The 22,500-nt window shown below is 42.3% G+C and overlaps 1 protein-coding gene and 2 non-coding genes across 3 annotated transcripts in view; all 3 read left to right on the top strand.

The window, feature by feature from the left end:
* Positions 1-3,560: 3,560 nt before the first annotated feature.
* trnar-ccg lies at positions 3,561-3,633 on the top strand. The gene has a single exon. It is a non-coding gene; the product is annotated as a tRNA-Arg (tRNA).
* A 1,145-nt stretch (positions 3,634-4,778) lies between these two features.
* trnar-ccg lies at positions 4,779-4,851 on the top strand. The gene has a single exon. It is a non-coding gene; the product is annotated as a tRNA-Arg (tRNA).
* A 2,952-nt stretch (positions 4,852-7,803) lies between these two features.
* Positions 7,804-22,500, top strand: part of sec63 (SEC63 homolog, protein translocation regulator) — a 25,748-nt gene continuing 11,051 nt past the window's right edge. Inside the window, exons 1-12 of the mRNA XM_042096450.1 lie at positions 7,804-8,068; positions 10,086-10,185; positions 14,556-14,670; positions 14,921-15,033; positions 15,736-15,797; positions 15,931-15,989; positions 16,342-16,392; positions 16,652-16,760; positions 17,210-17,304; positions 17,670-17,805; positions 18,017-18,109; positions 19,507-19,652. Of these exons, the coding sequence (XP_041952384.1) occupies positions 7,945-8,068; positions 10,086-10,185; positions 14,556-14,670; positions 14,921-15,033; positions 15,736-15,797; positions 15,931-15,989; positions 16,342-16,392; positions 16,652-16,760; positions 17,210-17,304; positions 17,670-17,805; positions 18,017-18,109; positions 19,507-19,652 (1,203 nt within the window). The 5' untranslated portion in view covers positions 7,804-7,944. The remainder of the gene's footprint in view (positions 8,069-10,085; positions 10,186-14,555; positions 14,671-14,920; positions 15,034-15,735; positions 15,798-15,930; positions 15,990-16,341; positions 16,393-16,651; positions 16,761-17,209; positions 17,305-17,669; positions 17,806-18,016; positions 18,110-19,506; positions 19,653-22,500) is intronic.

Here is a 22,500-nt window from a genome sequence, read left to right as displayed (position 1 = left end):
ACGGCTAAAACAACCATGCCAAAACACATCAGTGCTATGTCAGCTAGGTTTACCTGTTTAAAAGCTGTGATGGAGAAGACAACTTCAGGTAGCATGGCACGATCTGCTTGCGCTGATTGACAGGCACTCTCACTCAGCTCCGCCCCGTTACAACGCCTACGTCTTCTCCCTTTCGAGCCGGTAATTGCGCGGCAGTTAAAGTGCCGCCTCGCGGCTATAAAAGCAACTAGTAACAGCTTTCTGTTCTGATACAAAACAGATAGGCTGAGGACAGAAGAAAAACAGTACTGTCAACCACTTGAAATCACTCAAACCAATTTCGTGTTCCATAGCATGGCAGAGAGGTGGCAAAGAGGTTCCAGGTCCTGGTTCATAAATAACATGTAAAAGGTTCTGTCTGTGACTAAAGGCCCCATTTGAATAACAACATGAAAATGTGAGTGTGAAACATTTGCCATCCCTTTCTGGCTGGTAGAACTCACAGTGCTGTCAAAACAAAAGAAAACTAAAGGCCACTCTGCACTGTTGGCTTTTCTCAATAACAAGTAATGCAGCTGGACAAAGCATTTTATCACATTAGATGCATTGGGCCTTCACACACACACAGGGGCGCCGCTAGGGTTAGGGCGATTCTAAGGGCCCAGTACTGATGGGGCGGGGGGGGGGGGGGGGGGGGGGGGGGGTTGGGGGTGGTTTGTAGAATTATTTTCTGTCATAGGGCACACTCTCTCTCTCTCTCGCTCTCTCTCTCTCTGACACACAAACAGACAATACATTCTCTATCTCTCTTTTTATTTCTCTCTCTCTCCCGTCTTTCCTCCATCTAGCCCTCATGATCCAAGGATTATCACTGTTAATGTTAAACTAGATTCTTAGATGGAGCCAGTTCAACTGGGTCAGAGAGGGGTCTTTCAGCTGATCTTCAGGGACATTGCTGTCTATCTAAACCAACTTATAGAAGTCCTTTTTAGAAGTCATATAGCCTGTTTTTGAAATTAAATTGATGACAAAAAATGTATCCCGCCACAAAGGAGGATGCACGTGTCGTGTAACTGATATTTTCTGCAGTTTGAATCTTGGCACTTCAGTGTTGGTGACAGTAACATGCCACTGTTGGATTTTCTCTTTCTCTCTCTCTCTTTCTGAAGTAAAAGTTTAGCATAGTGGCTTGTTTTATGAGAAATAAATGAATATTGATTTGCCATAGATCACTGCGGTGGTCTCATACCCAAATGTTTGAGAGGTCAGTTGAGGTTATAGGCCTTTAAGCCATCGTAAGTCTCTAGACTCCACCCTGCCCACTCACTGGCCACTGAAAGAGGCCTGTTCCGGTCACGATCGCTAGGTTGGATTAGTCTGTGAAGGTTGTTTTATGGAAGTCTATGGGAGAGTGGGAGTCAATCTGCAGTACACATTTTTAAAGCCCCCTAGTGTATGTGATGTAAGGGAGGCCACAGGCAGATTGTAGATACAAGTAAATCGATAGAGAATTAATAAAAAATGTAAAGAATGTTAGTGTAGTGGAAGATTAAGTAAAAGTGCATAGTGCAATCTGTGTGCAGTCCGCTTCTCATGTCAGCATCCTCTGAGCCAAGCATGTGTATCAAGGTCCAGAAAGATCGGAATATCTCTGTATTATGCAGTATAAAAACAGTGATTTCCCATTAGCATGTAGGCTACTGTAGTAAGAGTGGACCCATTTTTCACTTCACATATAGAATTGGAAGAGTCATTCCTCACTTAACGTATAGTTTTTGTCCATAAAGAGATTTCTTTGTAAACACTAACACTGTATACAGAAGTACTAACACTAGTTATTATGCACTTAACATAGGGAGGAATTATTCTCATTCAATATAAATGCAGGAGTCGGGTTTGAAGGGAGACATCATCCTGTGAAAAGCACATTAGTCTTTCACTTCTGAACACATAAAATGGGAGGGTCATTTTCCCTTAACTCAAGAAAGTGGACAAAGAACACGGCACAGCTGGCAAAGACATCCAGAGGATGTTCTTCCTGCAATGCCTAAAGATTTTCAGCATGTCGCCACAAATGCTCAACAACTTCTACAGATCCAGTGTGTGAAGTATGCTAACCTGCTATATAGCTGTGTGGTTTGGCAACAGAGATAGGTGTGTACAGTTAGCTGTCCACTCTCTGACTCTCCAATCAGTAGAGGCAGATGGGGTTGTTCACTCCTCATGCCATGCACAGCCATCTCCTTGGTGTAAAAACGTGGGTGAAGGATGATTTTCAGACCTGACTTTGAAATAAATGTGGACTATTAAGCATATTGCACAGTGATCATTCATTTCTGTGGGTAGTGGTCCAGGTTTATGACCTCATTCTCATCCCCCATTGGAAGGTACGACCAGAAGGACAAACGTTTGCTCACGTTCAGTAGCACACCACTTCAGAAATTCTAAAGTAGATTCAAATGATTTGGCAAGTTTTTAAGATGTACTGTAGTTATACATACACACAAGCCAATTTGCTGTTTATTTTTGAACATATAAAGACAGACTAGAATAATTTGTTTACAGTTTTTCTCAGTCGCTTTGGTGCTTTTCTCACTATTAACATTTGCACAGCAGTTAGTGCATATCTCAAAACAATTAGTGCAAACTGCAAAACCTAGTGGATAACCTGCAAAAGCACGTCATTTGCTCAAAATGGATAGTCCATTCCTCAAAAGCAAGTATTTATGTCAATGAAACTGCCAGTGTCATCAAAATGAGAAGTCTTGACACCATCGTTTATGAACAAGATAGTCAAATGGCTTTGTCATGTTTTCATTACGACAGTTTATGCTCTCAGTGTTTTCCCATGCAAAAAGAGGTCAGAACTCGGTGACACTACCTGGAAATGCTCAAGACAGTACTTGTACAGCCATTTGAAAAATACAGTAAAGTTACAAATTGCTGTAGTTAGGGGAGTAAGTGAGTACAAGACACTGAATATGTATGTTTCACAGTTTTACTGTATATGCTCTTTGCAATTCTACAGCATTGTGACAGAATTTGATAACTAGTTCACCAATTTTGTATGTAATGACTCAAGCAATGAAATGAAGACTATTAGTTTTATTGGGAACGACTATTCAGCATCCATAAGTATAGTTCATTTTGACTGACATGACGAAGCAACTGACACATGTTCAAAAGCATTTGCAATTTGTTCAGAGGAAGGAGAAATAGCTACTATGATGTGCACAAATGACTAAATGTTGTGGAGGTTGAACTAATAGTTATGAGAATTTTAATTCTGATCTGAGAAAAGCACCAAAGCGACTGAGAAAAAACTGTAATGGCAATGGCTATATTATTATTGTCTGATTCTGTTTTTGTGAGACATCTGTTTAGTGATCCAATTGAGGCTTCGCTTTCTTACATAACCCATACTGCAGATATTTAACAGACCTACTGTATGAGAGCTTTGCCTGCCGCTTTGTCCTTGAAAAAAATTCTTCTTGGGAAAGTTGAACACAAATACCAAAATATCTATTGCAAGTTCATGGCAATAGAAGTCCATGACAGACATAAAAAACATGTTCTTATGTGGCCCAGTGGCCTAATGGATAAGGCATCAGCCTCCGGAGCTGGGGATTGTGGGTTCAAGTCCCACCTGGGTCGTAATGTTGTGGGATCAATGAGATGCTGCTTTAGTTGACCCATAGACTGCTACAAACAACTGAGAAGAATATAAATCCCTAGAGGTCTGCATTAACTTCAAGATGTCTCAGTTCATCAGGCTTCATTATCATCACGCTGAAGCGTTGAAGAACAGTATGTCCCCGTAATAATGTCCTCAGCATTCCAGTTTTTCTCATTCGCTTTGATACATTTCTCAGATCAGGATTGAAATTCTCAAAACTACTTGTTCAATCTTCACATCATTGTGTCCCTTGTGTACATCAAAAAAGCAGTTTATCATTTCTTTGAACATGTTGCAAATGCTTTGGTACATCCATGCAAATGATTATGTACAATTCTCTGCTGTTTCCTACATTATCAATTGCTTACTGTATGTCATGTTGATCAAAATGTATTATAATGGGTTTCTGTTGAATAGCATAAGTCTTAACATGCAAAATGGTTGAACAAGTTGTCATAAATTATGTCAAGCAAGATGATATTCGTTGTGATGTGGAGGAGAATTTGTGGCCCAACAGACAGGAACGTCAGGAGGTGTAGGAAGACTGCACTGTAATTACTTACTACAGCACTGCATGTACAGTTTCCCCTAAGGAGATTGTCCAATGTTCACATTTCTACTTTTGTTTTTTTTTCTTTGTGCTATGCAGTGCTGTCTTTTCCTTTCTGTATCGCAATGACATGGTCTGTCATGACAGTACAAACAGTACAAACAGTAAAACTGTAAAACAGTCAAATGACAGTACAAACAGTAAAACTGTAAATGTGAATCTTGTTCAGTCTCTTGCAATCAAACTCCCATATACACTAAAGTTTAATCTGCAATTTACAATAATTGTCATCAAAACTTTAGCCATAGTTTACATCAGAACATCCCTCCAGAGTACACTGTTATATTGACAACATGACTAAGCAATTTGACCGTCTTATCCGTACACAATGACACAATGACTTGTCATTCTGATGGCACTCTGACATGTTCATTCACTCCCCATGCCCACAGCCATCTCCTTGGTGTAAAAAGGTGGGTGAAGGATGATTTTCAGGCCTGACTTTGAAATAAATTACTTTGAAATAAATGTCCATGAATGTCCATGACAGACATAAAAAACATGTTCTTATGTGGCCCAGTGGCCTAATGGATAAGGCATCAGCCTCCGGAGCTGGGGATTGTGGGTTCAAGTCCCACCTGGGTCGTAATGTTGTGGGATCAATGAGATGCTGCTTTAGTTGACCCATAGACTGCTACAAACAACTGAGAAGAATATAAATCCCTAGAGGTCTGCATTAACTTCAAGATGGCTCAGTTCATCAGGCTTCATTATCATCACGCTGAAGCGTTGAAGAACAGTATGTCCACGTAATAATGTCCTCAGTCTGGCATTCCAGCTTTTCTCAGTCGCTTTGATACATTTCTCAGATCAAAATTGAAATTCTTCACATCATTGTGTCCCTTGTGTACATCAAAAAAGCAGTTTTTCATTTCTTTGAACAAGTTGCAAATGCTTTGGTACATTCATGCAAATGATGTATGTACAATTCTCTGCTGTTTCCTACATTATCAATTGCTTACTGTATGTCATGTTTATCAAAATGTATTATAATGGGTCTCTGTTGAATAGTCTTACCCCCCACAACATTTAGGCATTACGGTAGTGATGAAGAAGTTGTCATAATATGTCAAGCAAGATGATATTTGTTGTGATGTGGAGGAGAATTTGTGGCCCAACAGACAGGAACGTCAGGAGGTGTAGGAAGACTGCACTGTAATTACTTACTACAGTACAGCACTGCATGTACAGTTTCCCCTAAGGAGATTGTCCAATGTTCACATTTCTACTTTTGTTTTTTTTTCTTTGTGCTATGCAGTGCTGTCTTTTCCTTTCTGTATCGCAATGACATGGTCTGTCAACAAATGACAGTACAAACAGTAAAACCGTAAATGTGAATCTTGTTCAGTCTCTTGCAATCAAACTCCCATATACACTAAAGTTTAATCTGCAATTTACAATAATTGTCATCAAAACTTTAGCCATAGTTTACATCAGAACATCCCTCCAGAGTACACTGTTATATTGACAACATGCAATTTGACTGTCTTATGTACAAAATGACACAAGGACTGTCATTCTGATGTCACTGACATGTTCATTGACACAGATATTTACTTTTGAGAGATGAACTAAGGATTTTGAGCAAGAGACTGGCTTTTGCAGGTAATCCATGGTGTTTTACTATATTTGTACTGATTGTTTTGAGAAATGCACATACTGTTTTGCAAATGTCGAGGATGATTTGAGAAATGTACCAAAGCAACTGAGAAAAACTGTGGCACCCCAGTTCATCCTTTGTGTTCATTACTGTTCTCCCAAAGCAATGTGAATTCCCCGAAACACACAAACCTGCATATTTTCCAAGGAGTATAAGGATAAGCCTCTGGTGCTTGATGGTTCAATTTCCACATGGGTCAAAAGCTTATAAGAAGCTATATTAGATTATCAAGTTTGATACAGTCTACTACACGTTCATAAATCATAAATCACTTGGTTCAGTCACAAAGATCATTCAGTGATTCTACAATTAAGAATCGGATTTATGATCATAGGCCTACGCTTGTATTTGAGGCACTTTCCACCTTTGTGCATGGCAAAGATCATTTGGTGCTTCTGCAAATAAGAAGAACCAATTACAGTACTGACAGGCAGACATTGAACTATGCAAGATCAAGACATACCAGACATAGCAAGTAGAAAATTGAGACATTTACTGCAAAACGCCTCCAGGGAGGAAAAAGTAATCTAATCCTCCCTGTAGTAGTGCAGGTACAACCCTTTAAAGTAGACACAATGTAGGGATTCCCCTTTCAACACTGTGTACCCATTTAGTGCCAAGGAATGATGGCAATTTTAATACCACAGATGAATGAAGACCCAGTCAGGCAAAGAAAAAAATCAAGAACAGAGTTTTATTTACAATGATGCACATCAAGGGAGAGACAGCATGACTCAGCATAAAGATCCACCAGCTGCTCAAACTGACAAAGAATAAGTTAGGGTTGAAGTATCCTTCCAGGCTGACGAGAGGTAGCGTGGGCCATCCCATTTTACGTTGACCACACTGAATCAGACCCTGATGAAGAACACAGGACAAAAACGTCAGGATATAACCTACTCATGAATACAAAAATCATAAGTAGCCTGATTCCACAACTCGCAAGAGGGTACCCAATCCGTCTAAAACCAGTCAAAAGGGTCATGGTCCTACCCAAGACAACATTAGTGGAATACCAGAGGCTAACTGGCTTGGTCTGTTGCAGTTTGAGCTTGAAGATCTTGAACCCTAAGAGCTTTTCATTCTGTTATCTGCATGTTTTTGGGGACTGATCATCATCTTAAACCCAAGATGAACACTATGGCTAAAAATTATGCTTCCCAGGATATTGTGTTTTAAGGAAAGCAGAATGAAGTATTAGAGTGCTGTTTTTCTTGAGCCATGTTATTGATGCAAGAGCCAGTGAAAATCATCTGTGTTTTCTTGAGTATCAACATTAAAAGGCATTAGTCAGTTTATGGGATCAGACATTTGTTGTCAGCCAAAGTATCCTTCCAGGCTCTCTCCCTCTCTCTCTCACACACACACACACACACACACACACACACACACGCACACACACACACACACACACACAAACACACACACATGTGTGTGTGTGTGTGTGTTTGTGTCCCTTGTTAAGACAAAAATCCAAAGTTCAAGAGATCAAGCACTTGCACTACCCAATGAAACTCTAATATGAGAATATAAAATTCTATTGTCACATATGTTTGATTGTTGTCATCATGTATAATGAGCATGTTTTGCAGTATTGAAACAGGTCATAACGTAGACCTAGTCTACATTGTGCGTTATTGTAACAGGGCCATTACAAAATAATTAAAACAAAGAAATATCTGTTAGATTATGCTCTCACCTATGAATCAGACCTGCTGTAAAATCAAAGTTTTTGCAAGGATAGGCCTACTTGAAGGACTTTGGAAAAATCAAACTGTTCGCAGTTATTACTGTGGTTGTCCTCTAGATGGTAGTATAGTACGTTACCAAATTGATGTTGGTGCGAAGAAGAAGAAAATTTCCAATTGCGCATGAGTACGAACACGTATGCTACAGAGCCGCATTTTTCCTTCGTAGCTTCATTAGCCAGTTAGCAAGCCAACTGGACTAGTAGCTATTTGGGACTTGTAGGAAGCACACAGCGGTGGCGGAGAAAGGGGACCTCAGCGCCGCTTCGAAATGGCCGGACAACAGTTCCAGTACGACGACAGCGGCAACACATTCTTCTACTTCCTAACGTCCTTCGTTGGACTTATTGTTATCCCAGCCACATACTACCTCTGGCCGCGGGACCAGAATGCGGGTAATGTTAAGGCCCAACAACACTTGCTACACATCGTTAGCTATATGTAGCTACTTGGGAACTTGTTAGCGAGGGGTAACAATTAACGTTAGTATAAGTTACCTATGTAGCTTTACCTATTGAACAATTATATTATTTTACAGTTAACGTCCATTTTTACTCAGAAAAATATATTTCTCTGTAATGTTTGTGCACAGGCCTGTTTGAAATCGGCTTCCAATCAACGTTAGTCACCAAAGCTGTGCACAACGAACATTTAACGTTAGCTAGCTGTCAGCTGTAGGCTGTTACCCTCAACGAACTAACGATACTACTGCGATTAAGCAACTTCGCCTACTGTCCTAGCTTATTGGTGGCTGCTTGGACAAGTTGCCTGTTGGCTGCTAAGCTTCTTAATGGTAACAAAGTGTAATGCTTTGTGGTAGCAAGCTGGTTAGCTTTTGTACAGTTAGGCATTATTCTAGTGCAACGTCATATTTCCTGACTATGTGACCGGTCAGGAGCTGTTGCGAGATCTACCTAACTGCACAACCAGCGTAGAATGCATGACACTGAAAAGCTGTTGAGAACTCGCGTAAATGCATGTGTAAACAACGCTAGCTGGCCACTTCTGATGTGGATCTCATGCCTCCTGCAATGTTAACATTTTAACTAGCACGGCAGTGTTTGGTGATGATGGTGATTATGTGCATGTTAACCAGTGCCGAGATACGATGAGGGGGTAATGGCCAACTAAACATGGTTGGATAAATATTGCTTCTCTATTTCAAACTGTCTGACGCATCGGGTACACACAACCAGCTGTAGTTACACGGCACTGTGTCGAAAGAATTTTGTTTACGCAACGTCAGCGGGCTACTAGGTACAGATAACGTGGAGCCAGATATGAGAACGGAATACAAACGCACACGTCACCAGCTGACCAGTACCACCCATCATCCCACATGCGCATCATTTCTTGTTAAAAGAGAAATAAGACACGAAACGGATTTCGATTGAATGGCAAGCAGCGAGTGTGTATTGGTTGAAAAGTAGCATTTACACGAAGAAAAAACAGCCAAGCAAATTCCCTATTCCCAGTTGCCCTTAGCTGTGTTGCACACAGCGGTATCACCTTCTTCTAATCAGTTATTATGTGCCAGTTATGACCGATAGAGAAAAAGAGAGATAGTCATATACTTTAACATTTGCTTAATTTGGCATGTAGTTCCAAGTAAAGTATTAACATGAGAAGCTGCTGCTTCTCATTTGAAGAGAATAATTTTCTTCCTCCACTAAATTAATCTCTCTCTGACTGCATTTATTTTAGGTGAAACTATTTAAAGGCCTAACATTCTATTTATAACCTCTGCAGAGAAGCAGGCCACTCTTCTAAATCACACCAAATAAAGCAAAATAATGCACCTGCTTAGAAGGCTGACTAATGCTGTGAGAGCAGACTGTTCACTTTGTTTTTCAAATGGGTCTCGGATGATCTGAACACAAGTGGTCACTCGAGACGCATCACTGTTTGCATATGTATCCAAGGTGATCGGTCAGAGACCCTGCTGACCACTTGTATTTAGATTATGTTACCGCCAACATCACATTCATTAGAAATCCCATTGTACATGATGTATTATATATAGCGTTTATACTTCAAAAGATATATGCTCATATATCCGACCACCTTTGGCGAGTGGTTTGAGTGGTTGTTTTCACTTGTATTTAGAACTGACTTCTTGTGGTGGCATCACTTAAGACACATTTTAAAAACAAAATGAAATGGGGGTCTATGTGCCATGCTATTTGTCAACATCCCAATATGCCCACTTGTTCAAATGCAAACCAGTTTGAAATATTCATTCATACCAGACAGAAAGTCATATCAAAGTCTTTCTGTCTTGATGACAGACATTTAACATTTAGAATGACGATAGCCATTTTATGGTGGGAACCAGTGTTTAGGCAAACTGTTCACAAACTGAGCTTATCTGTGATCTAACAGACTCTCTGTGTGTGTGTGTGTCGTCTGCAGAACAACTGCGGTTGAAATCTTTGAGGCGGGTACATGGACGATGCCTTTGGTACCGCCTCCGGGTGATGAAGTCACAGCAGAGCATCATCCCTACACTAAAGTACGTATTCTTTTTTTAGCACACACTCTCGAGCATCATCCCTACACTAAAGTAAGTATTCTTCATTAACACACACACACACACGCACACGCTCATAAAGGTGTTTTTTAATTCATGATTGACCAAAGCTGGGGAATGTCACAGAAATGCACTTTTTCTTTTGTATACTCTTACTCCCTCACTTTTTCTCCCTCTCGCTCACACACACGCTCACACACACACATACACGCTCACACACACACGCTCACACACACACGTTCACTCACACACACACACACACACACACACACGCTCACACACACACACACACGCTCACACACACACACACACACTCACACACACACACACATACACGCTCAACACGCTCACACACACACGCTCACACACACACATACACATACACATACCTCTCAGCTAATGGGCAAAAGGAGTTATTTCATCTAGCCAATAGAAAGTCAAGTCATGTGACATTGACAGTACTCTAATTTGTAAACTGTAATTACAACTATACATACAGTTACACACACACACACACACACACTTACACACTTGTCTCACACACAAACACACTTGTCTTAGTACGTACGATTACCCATACGATTTTTAAAAAAATAAATATGCTGCAATGTTAAGGAGCCGAAGCCAAAGATCTGTTGTACATGCTTAATGAGATGTAATGAGCTAATGTTGAATCTTGACTTGACGTGGCGTGTGGAAGGCGCCGTGCTGAACTCCAAGCGCTGCTGTGTCTACTGGCCACAGTGCTAGTGCTGCATCAGTGCTAGTGCTGCTGTGTCTACTGGCCACAGTGCTAGTGCTGCACTAGGCGCCTTACATGTTTATATACTCTCAGGAGTTTAAACTCTTACATGTTTATACTCTCAGGAGTTTAAACTCTTACATATTTATACTCTCAGGAGTTTAAACTCTTACATGTTTATATGAGGAGGGGCATTGACTTTCACTTACATGAACATTACATTTTCTTCAGATTTTCCATCAGTGGGTTCTGTTTCTTTTCATCCTTTGCTTAGCCTTGCTTTTCTCTTTCTCTCTCTTTCTCTCTTCCCTCACTCTCTCTCTCACCTCCCTCCCTCATTTCCTCAGTTCCTTTCTCTGTCTCAATAATGTTTGGAATGGGTTTTTATTTCTTTTCATCCTCTGTTCAACCATGCTTCTTTTTCTCTGGCTTTCTCTCTCCATCTCTTCCTCCCTCCCTCTCTTCCTTTCTTCCTTTCTCTCTCTCTCTCTCTCTCTCTCTCTCTCTCTCTCGCTCTTTCCATCTCCCTCCCTCCCTCCTTTCTCTCTGTCTCTGTAATGCATGCTGTGCTGTGTTCCCTCACAACTGTAGTGGTGATGCTGTCTGGGCTCGCTGGTTGCCATGGCAGCAGAAGCAGCAGAGCAGGAGGATGTTGTTGTGACTCCCAGCGCTCTTGTCCAATGGGAGAGCCTTATTTATTTACTTAATATTTACTATCTCCTCAATGCCTGTTGGTGAAGTAGCACTGTTTTAGTTGCCGTGTTGTTGCTGCTGCAATCTTAGACCAGCACTGAAGATCTCCACACATTGACCAGGAGCAGCTAGACTGCTCACAGATTGCGATGTATCCACAATGTGTCCTCCCTGCCTCTCTCTCTCTGTCCCTACCTCTCCTCACCTTACCTCTCTCTCTCTCTCTCTCTCTCTCTCTCTCTCTCTCTCTCTCTCTCTCTCTCTCTCTCTCTCTCTCTCTCTCTCTCTCTCTCTCTCTCCCTCCCCCTACACCTATCCTCACCTTACCGCACCCTCTCTCTCCCTCCCCCTACACCTATCCTCACCTTACCGCACCCTCTCTCTCTCTCTCTCTTTCTGTTTCTCTCTCTCTCTCTTCCTCTCTCCACCTCTCTCATGCGTTTGAATTCTGTCCAGTCCAAGCCCATGCTCAGTTGTCCTCTTGTGCTGCGGTGTTTTCTGTTTCGACCAGATTCGATTGTTGTTTGTGTGGGTTTCCTCATTGGCTCTATAAAATTACTAGCCCAGTCTAGTTTTGCTCCTGGCCAGTTTGGCTTCTGTCTCCCTCAGTCGTGTGTGTAGTGTGCATCTGTGTCTGTCAGTCTGTTTGTCTGTGCATGTGTCTGTGTGTGTGTGTGTGGCTGGCTGGCTGTCTGTCTGTCAGTCAGAGAGAGAGAAAGAGGGAGGGAGCTGTTTATTCAAAGCTGGAGTTACGGAAACCTGTGTGTTTTTCTGCTTTGAACTTTGTCCTGTTTGGTCTTTGCCGTTTTGAATGGCTGGATGTTTTTTCCCCCTTAAGAGCATTGTTGAATAACTGCCTTCGCCAGGCCTACATGTTATAGACTACCTATTTGAAGCTCCTGCTCTCCACTAGGCTCCAAGATTGGCTCTCGTTAGGCCTAGTGGTTGCTCAACAATACTTTCAAGGAAGCAAACTTAGGAGAATGCGTCCGGCTTGGACAGAACAGAGAGTCTTACTGCTCAGGGGCGCATTTCCCAAAACCATAGTTGCTAACTAAGTTGGTTGCAATGCAATTTCCCATTGCCAACCAACTAAGTTGCTAACAGGTTAACAACTATGGTTTTGGGAAATGCGCCCCTGGATGAGCTGGATATGACACAGTATTGGAGTATCGTCTTAAAGGAACATGCAAAGTTCCTTTTAAGGGAGCAATAGGTTGGTTCCTTTTAAGGGAGCTATTGGTTGGTTCCTGAAAGAGAGCTGTAGGCCACCTGCTAGGCTAACACGGTGAACCTGAGTTATTGCACGCACAGAACAGTGAAGGATGTGTGTCCTCTTATCGAACTTTAGGGTAGGTGGCAAATGAGCTCATTTCCCCAAGTTGGCATGTTCCTTAAAGTCAAATGTATGTTTTGAACTTTGCATTGCATTGCATTCATGTCGTGCATCTTCTGCACTTTTTTTTTTTAAAGTTGACCAATACGGACAAAGTGGAGCAACGTTTAAATTGGCGGTATTAATGATTTCCTGATGAAACAGGCTCATAAATCAGGCTTGGAGTACTGGAGGACGGGCAGGAAGAGCTGCATATGGGGAAGTGGGAGACTAGAGCTCAGCCTCTCTCTCTCTATCTATTTTTCTCTCTCTCACTCACTCTCTCTCTTTATATCTCTCTCAAATTCAAATTTCTTTATTAAATAAGACATTTGTATTGCCAAAGCATGCAGGGAGTATGGAGAGAACATGGAATAAAACACAGTAATACTCAGCTGCTCTCTCTCTCTCTCCCTCTGATGTCGGTTCCAAAGCCTCCGAGCGTCGGGGGTGTGGGGAGTGGTTGGCTGGGATGTGTCTGAGCCCAACTGCTATCAATTAAAACACACTTGATTTTGAAACACCATTAAAAAAAGTGTGTGTGTGTGTGAGAGAGAGAGAGAATATATTGTGTGTGTGTGTGTTTGATGTCTGTGTTTTTGATGATTTGTGAAACCTGGACGGATCGCATTGGAACCTTCCTTCCAAAGCGGCATTAGGAAAGCCAGCTGGGTGACCCCATTCAGTGTCTATGATTCTCGGCCTCTGTGTGTCGTGTTCCACTTTACTGACACTTAGTCATGTGCCACATGTGCTTTGTTACCCTCTATAAAGATCTGCTAGGGGCAGACTCAGAGTGGCGTAAAGGTCTTCAGCAAACACTACCTGTACCTGCAGTGCTGTGTGAACGTCCAGTTACGCTACGCTAGTGGGGTGCCTGCTGAACCTGCACTGACCCCAAGCAGCCTAGAAGCAGTGGTGTAGTCTACATGATACGCAGGACTATGCAGTATACCCACTTAAAAAGCATCACCATCTCAGTATACCCACTTAAAAAAGCATCACCATCTCAGTATACCCACTTAAAAAGCATTGACCATAAGAACAACTAGGCTTCACATCCGTGCCATTGTGGTGCCTACGTTGTGTCCATCCGCACTCGTCCACCAACTCATTTGTGGTGGTTAGTGAGTATCCTACTAGCACCTGTGTGCCCAGCTCCCCTCGCCGTATCTGGTGGAGTGAAGGGCCATACACACACACACACACACACTGTGTGAAGGGGTTGTTCAGGTCACTCACTCATCCAGGCCCGACTCTGCGTAATCCATCTCTCCATGATTTGTTGCTATTGGAGAGGTCAAGTGTGTTTTTCAGATGTTGTCACCAGATTTGTCACAGCCCTAGATTCATCTGGTTTGATTTTGTTTTTTATTTCCTCATGTCTTTATTCTTGTCGGAAACAGATGTTGTGAAGTGTCTCTTCTGGGACACAGTTGAAGTTTTTTTTTTTTTTTTTCTTCTTTTATATCGCCATCTACATCTGGGATTGACGAGACTGATGTTTGATGTTTGTTTGTTTGTTTATTTGTTTGTTTGCAGAAAAGTGGTGTTGCTGCTGGGCTGGGCCGTCTTCCTCTTACTGGCATATAAAGTATCTAATCTAGAGCGGGAGTACCAGGAGTACAACCCCTTTGAGGTCCTGAAGCTGGACCCGGTAAGAAGACCTCACATAGCCATACACTCGCTCTCTTTCTCTTCACTGCAACTTGTGTCTGTCTTAGTGATTTGTGTCCTCTGTAAGCTCTACTGAATTATTCTTCATCCCTGTTCTCTCGTGTGTGTGTGTGGTCGTGTGTGTGTGGTCGTGTGTGTGTGGTCGTGTGTGTGTGGTCGTGTGTGTGTGGTCGTGTGTGTGTGTGTGTGTGTGTGTGTGTGTGTGTGTGTGTGTGTGTGTGGTCTCTCAGAGTGCGACCATGCCGGAGATTAAGAAGCAGTACAGGGTGTTGTCTCTGAAACATCACCCTGACAAAGGAGGAGATGCAACCACATTCATGATGATCTCCAAAGCCTACGCGGCGTAAGACCTCTTACACACACACACTTGCACGCACAAATCACACCCTCTCTTACAAGAAACCACACAAAAAGACACACGTTCTTTCTAAGCTGTTTGCAAACACAGAGACCTGATCTTAATTTAGTTTAATATAAGTGTATAGACCCTTTTACTGTTTATAAACAGTGGTGGATGCGTGAGCAGCATGGAGCCGGAAGTTAGTTGTCAAGCTACGCAAATGGATTAACCACAACAGATTGCAAAAACTACCTGAACACTCGACAACCGGACATTTTGATGCTAGTTACACGTTTAAAACTGTGTATTTTCCTACTTGTACTTATCATCAAAAAACGTTACATCTTTTTGTAGTTTTCACACCCACAGTATGGGTTTTCCATCAAAAGTGAAACAAACAAATACATGTGTATTTTCAGTATTTTGCAGGGTGGGCCGGTGGCCAATTCTCTGGTCTGAAATGAATGGGGTAGCACATCCCTTTTGGCTCCTGCATGCGTGTGCAAAAACGTTGATGACGTACAGTAGGCAATAAAAGGGTCAATACACTACCACTATGAGATCTTCACAAAATGTTTGGATTTTTGGAGTGAGATTTATATAGCTGTGCGACAGACGGCCTCTTTTCTCGTTGCTACAGGGAAAACATGCAAATAAACATGAAAATAAATGTGTGTGTTTTTTTTTGTCCCTGCCTCCCTGCAGTTTAACTAATGATGAGGCGCGACGAAATTGGATAGAATACGGGAACCCAGACGGCCCAAAAGGTACGGAGAGTGCACGGTTTGTGTCAAGTCTCATCTGTTGGGTTCTGTGTATGTATTGAAAGTCTGATCTCTGTTTCTCTCTCTCTCTCTTTCTTTCTCTCTCTCTCTCTCTCTCTCTGTCTATCTCTCTCAGCGTACTCCTTTGGTATTGCTTTACCTGCCTGGATTGTCGATCAGAAGAACTCCATGCTGGTATGAGTTCTCACTGGCTTTTGACAAACAATCACACAAACTTCACTCAAAATATCACTATACACTGCTCCAAAATCTTTATTTTGTCATGATCTATCGAGCTGATTCTGGTTCTGATTGAGGGTTATACTATATACACGTAAGAAATGAAAACCCCTCTTGTGCGTTGTCTTCTGCACTGTACTGTGAATCAGGGACATGCGACTGACGATGGAGGGAAAAAGCAAAGTAGAATGTGAATTAATAAAACATTGATCATATTGTACAGCATGCATCCGACAATGTTTGGATCTGTGATTCTTCCCCTGTGTTAGAAACTGTATTAAAGTGTGTGTGTGTGTGTCTCTCCTAGGTGCTGCTTGTGTATGGGCTGGCCTTCATGGTGATTCTGCCTGTTGTTGTGGTAAGTCCGTATTCCCCTCTGCTGCAGGTGGCCTCACTAGAGGGACATCTGCTCTGGAGGACAGAATATATTACAGAGGGACACTTTATATAAAGACAGAATATATTACAGAGGGACACCTTATATAAGGACAGAATATATTACAGAGACACACCTTATACTGTATAAGGAAATGCACTGCAGCAGGATTATGCAAACTACTGACTGACTTACAGTGACAAGTTTTTGTTCTGTCCTCTTTGTGTGTGTGTGTGTGTAGGGGACGTGGTGGTATCGGTCCATCCGTTACAGTGGAGATCAGATCCTTATCAACACCACACAGCTTTTTATGCACTTCATGTACAAAACACCCAATATGAACATGAAACGTGAGTATGGGAAATAAAGCATGTTAGCATGCATCCATTCCAAACACACACACAAACATGTCAAAACCCTCACAAACGTACACCCTCACAAACGTACACGCTCACATGCAAACAACAGATCAGCATGCATCCTCACATACAGACCCTACCGACCTACACACACACACACACACACACACACACACACACACACAGACCCTACCAACCTACACACAAACAACATGTCGATATCTTCACATACTCACACGCAAACAACATGTCGATATCCTCACACGCAAACAACATGTCGATATCCTCACATACTCACACACAAACAACATGTTTATACAACGGTCGGCAAACTTTTGCTATTGTTTGCAAATCTTTAGTTCACCTCAGATGATGAGTAATGAGGAGTGCTCTGAAGTGTGTGTGGACGTGCGTCACTGGCTGTTGTTTTCCTTTTTCAGGGTTAGAGATGGTTCTCACCGCAGCGTTTGAGTTTGACCCTCGCAGCAACAAAGAAGCAGTCAGCAGACCCACAGACAATATTGAAGTCCCACAGGTACCCCTCTATTTGAGTTGGGTGTGTGTGTGTCTTTCAAAGAGGGGGGAGGTGATGGAGGTTTTTCCTGTATCTTTGGCACAGTATTGCCTAAACTGTCCTTCAAGTGTACACACTGACTTTGATGCACAGTTGTTGTTTACACAGCCTTTTAGGTAATTAAAAACACCCAATGGCCAAGCCCAAACTACACTGCTGGCTGCCCTCTGGCTTACTATAAATGCATTGCTGGAGCTCAGCTGAAAATAAAAGAATACCAGGGTTATGTACCTGGGAGTGTTCATACTGTGTTCTTACGGAGAAAAGCATCTGATGTTGTCTGTACATTTTATTCACGTGTGTGTGTGTGTGTGTGTGTGTGTTAGATGATCCGCGAGCTGGGGAGTGTGATAAACGTGAAGAAGAAGGAGCCTCCGTTCTGCTACCCGTACAGCCTGAAGGCCCGTGTGCTCATGCTGGCCCAGCTGGCTCGCATGGAGGTGTCCGAGGACATTGAGGAAGGTGGGACCACACACACACACACACACACACACACACACACATACTGTATGAAACACACATAATCCAAGATGTGAAATGTGCTGTACATAATATAAATATACACACCCCTGAATATGCAGTGTGCATCACCAAGCATTGTTGGAGAACACATTTCATACACACACACACACACACACCCACCTCTTGCTAACAAGTGTGTGTTTTGGTGCAGACCAACGGTTTGTGGTGAGGAAGTGTCCTGCCCTGCTACAGGAGATGATCAACGTGGGCTGCCAGCTAACCATGATGGCCAACAGCAGAGGAGGTAACACACACACACACACACACACACACACACGCCACAGTGGCAAGTGAACAAAATATTTAATTTGTTTAAAATTGGGGGGGGGGGGGGGGGTGTGATTGATTATGTCCTTAGAGATCTGTATGAAGCTGTCCCAGATGTTGTGTACTTATCTATACAGTGTGTGTGTGTCTGTTTGTGTGCATGCTCCTCGGCTGTTGTCCATAGAGAACTGTATGAAGCTGTCTCAGATGTTGTGTACTTATCTGTGTGTGTGTGTGTGTGTGTGTGTGTGTATATAGGTGTGCATGCTCCTTGGCTGGTGTCAATAGAGAACTGTATGAAGCTTAGTGCTGGGCGGTATACCGGTTCACACCGTATACCGGTGTATATTTTCGTTATGATATGAATTTTTAATATACCGCCATACCGGTGTATTTGATTACACAACGTTTGGAACGCTGCGCTGCGCGACAGTGTTTCAGACGGGACTTTTTTCACACGCACGCATGGTGCCACTGCGAGGCATAGTGAGGGTAAACACAAGGTGTTTTAAGTTTTTCCCCTGAAGTATGACCCTTAAGGCTTAATTTCTCCTTAGGTAAGGGGTTTATTTAAGGGTGTTGCACAGAATACCTTAAATTGTTTCTTTAGTTAAGGAAAAACGTTAAGGGATACTGCATTGAAAGGGAAATTATCCAGGTAGCAAGTAAAGCATGTTATAGACATGAACTGAGCAATACTAGCTGGCTAGTTAGAAATTATCCTGACTGTCATCAGTGCACCAAAACGGACTTTTTTGTTAATGTTTTGCCTAGTGAACCGAACCGAAGCTCATGGCAGGCTAACAAGACATCCACATCCACATGAAGTTAACGTTAGCCTACCACTAACGTCATGCAAACCACACAATAACAATAAGGCATGTTTCTGATAGGCCTATTTGACAGAGTAAGCAGAGAGGTTTTATTTTAAATTGTATAATTTTCAAAAAAGTATAATTATTGCAAGTTGCACTACTTTTTGTATTGGTTTTATACAAGATGTTTGTGAAATTTGCACAGTAAAAGTTCTGTATTTTGACTGCAATTGTCTTTGCATTCTGATGCAGAATCATGAGTGGCTCTTTGTAAACAGCATCATTTTCTGGGGCCATGCAAAACTGCATTACCACTAGTGTGGAGTTATTCTACATCATGACAGTAAAATAGACCATCCTTAGTCAATGTACTGCAGCAATTCCTCTCTCAACCTGTAGAAAATGCTGTGAACATCTGATTATGCATGGAAAAAAAATACCGTCATACCGTGAAACCGTAAGAATTTTGAAAAATACCGTGATATACATTTTTGGTCATACCGCCCAGCACTAATGAAGCTGTCCCAGATGTTGTGTACTTATCTATATGTGTGTGTAGGTGTGCATGCTCCTCGGCTGGTGTCCATAGAGAACTGTATGAAGCTGTCCCAGATGGTCGTTCAGGGCTTACAAGAGGCCAAGTCCCCGCTGCTGCAGCTGCCTCACTTTGAGGAAGAGCACCTACGCTACTGCATATCCAAGAAGGTACGCACACTGTGTCCGTGTGTCTCTGTCTGGTCTGGTATCGGTTGCCGTCCGACCGGGGTGGGGGGGTTATGGTGTCGGTCCGATGGGTGGGGGGGTGGGGGTGCTGGCGTCTTGTTTGTGCGATACAGTAGCCTACAGAATCTGTGTACATTTACAAATTATTTATGAAACACTACATGTTAAATAAATAACCAGCTTCTCAAAATAACAGTTAACAAAGTAATAACACAAAACAAACTATACAAAAGTATACAAATATTTTAAAATTTGTATATTTAATAATTTGTGCAATTTTAACAAAGACTATTACAAACTATGGAACAAATGCAAAAGAAAGTACAAAATGTGCAAATGTGATCAGTCACTACAAACCATCCTCCTTGGCTTTAAAAAGAACATTTCAAGGGCCCTTTGGTAATTGCACTGTTTTACTATTGGACCATTAAGGCCCATCTTCATGCAGGCCAGACTGTTGCCCTGCAGCCTGTTCCGCAAGTCTGTCCTGATCTATACACCGAGAGTGAATGAAGTTTAGATTATTTTATAGTTTTGTGTAATATGGATGGAATTTGAGCCGGAGCGGCCGTTCTGTTCTGCTCCGATACCGTTCACACGAGTCTGAGGCTTGCCCAAACCCACCCAGAATTCATGTCTTCCTAATAAAACCAAGACCATTAAATTTCAAAGATATTGGCATAGTAGCAAGTTCGCATACACGTAGCCACGGGTGGGCCTGGACAGGCCTAGGCCCGTCAATTTGTCAGTCTTGCCCGTCCGATTAGAGGGCTTTCCTTCGGTTACGCTCACCATCTTAAAAAGACTCCAATGAAGTCAACACTGCGCTTCGCTCAGGTGGCTGTTTACTCGGCCGCTCCTCCGCTCAATTTCGCTCCCTGCTCCACTTAAAAATCATCCCACTGCAGTGAAATCACTCCATGCTCCCTCCAATTTAAAAGAGGGAGAAGTAATCTACAAGCCGAATTGTCACCTTAAACAGAAAACATAAATCCCAAAGAACTAAGAGCAACGGCAATATATTTCACTCAGAACATTTATTATGACCGCCGCTCAATCATATAATGATTGTCAAAGTCCCCCCCCCCCCCGTCATCTACTTCCTGAATTTTTGGTCAACGATACCCGGGACACCGAAACATCGGTGCACATGAAATTTGGTGGGTATGTAGCCCCACTAGACTTTTACGGAAAAATTTTGTTTCGTCCCCCCCCTGCTCGGCCCCCCGAACCGCAAAAAAACAGTTTTTCCTAAATAACTACCTGAACCGTGGCACCGAGGATGAAGAATCTTTTATGGTATGTCTCAAGGGCCCACATCAACCTGGCCCATAATCACTCATTTGTGATGATTTGCATCCCCCCCCCCCCCCCCCCCGGTAAAAAATGAAAATGCAATATCATTCTGCTTTAATCGCCCCTATCTTCAGTTAAGATGTTCAGAACTGCATCAAATTTTATGTGTATGATTGGCCTGGCATTGTCTGGGGGTATGCCAAGTTTCGTAGAATTTCATCCATGGGGGAGGGGGGGGGGGGGGGGTCTAAAAAATTTAGGTTATGTGTATATTTAGTGACTGTACACTCATTGGCCTGTAGATGGCGTTGCACACATGCACACACACACACAGGTACGCACATACTATCGGTATTAGAACGGCCGATACATAATTACAAATTCAGTAGGATTAAAAGAAAGCCAAATATTCATCATCATCATCATGGCTGCATTTCCAGTATTGGCGATAAGTAGTCGTTTGTCCACTAGATGGCGCATCGTTGCAGTAAGATGTAATTTTGTTGGAAGTTAAAAGCGGACGATGTTCACATGAAATGTAATTCCCATTTCTTCTTGCCGAAATAAATCTGAGAATGTTTATTGGACATGTTTGGTTTTTACTGCAGGTACGTTAATCTTATAATATCATTAAGGACCTAGGTATAATAATGTTACCGTTAGCGTTGGTTGAGTGATGGAGGCCAATTTGATTGCATTTGTAGAAAACTATAAATGCGGTTATACCAAGCAAATTGAAAGCAGCACTGTAATTGTATCTTTCGACTGTCATTTGTTGCACATGCTACAAAAATCATTCTGTGCAATGGAAGATTTACCAACGTTACACCAGTCTGATACAGTTTTGCCTATATGCGTGAGACTGAGACGCCTGTTTTTATTTGTTTGAAGTGCGTGCAGGGTGTGAGAGGGGAATCGATGTGCTTCGATTCCAGCTTGGTAATTGTAGTCTGTGAGATTAAAAAGCATGTGTGTGTGAAATATCCAAACAACGACACCTTCATTTTATTATGGCTGCTTTAGCAACACACCTTAAGCTACTGTGTAGTGGGTCCCATTTAGAAGTGGCTACTTCATTCGCGCTTTCCTTGACTCATGGAGCTGCATGAATTTTATTACAACTTTTCGCCACGATATGGCAGTTTAAGTCCGCTTGATACTGTAAGGCGTAAGCCATTGGTTTCCAAAGGAGATTTTATTTGTGTCGCCAGCATAGCCTATTGACAATTTATGTTGTATATAGGCCTACCTGTAGCTTAGGGAAGCTAACAGCTTTCTATTAGGATCAAGTTTGTTAGTTACAGTTTTGTCATAACTCCCTGATGCATTTTTGCATTTAGAATAGCCAGAGCGTGGATATCTCAATCGGAAAATTAAACAATATCGGGCGCCTATGGACTAGGCTGGGTGAACGAACCCAGCCTGATCTGCCCGCTATTTATTTTTTGATTTCTTAAAAGATTGAGCTTGGTCTGGTGAAAGCCAGACAAGCCATGGACCTCAGTTACACAATGCAAGGGAACATGAATCAGCC

The sequence above is a fragment of the Alosa sapidissima genome, chromosome 6 (assembly GCF_018492685.1).
Source record: "Alosa sapidissima isolate fAloSap1 chromosome 6, fAloSap1.pri, whole genome shotgun sequence".
NCBI classification, from domain to species: domain Eukaryota; kingdom Metazoa; phylum Chordata; class Actinopteri; order Clupeiformes; family Clupeidae; genus Alosa; species Alosa sapidissima.
This window is presented reverse-complemented; position numbering and strand designations above follow the sequence as displayed.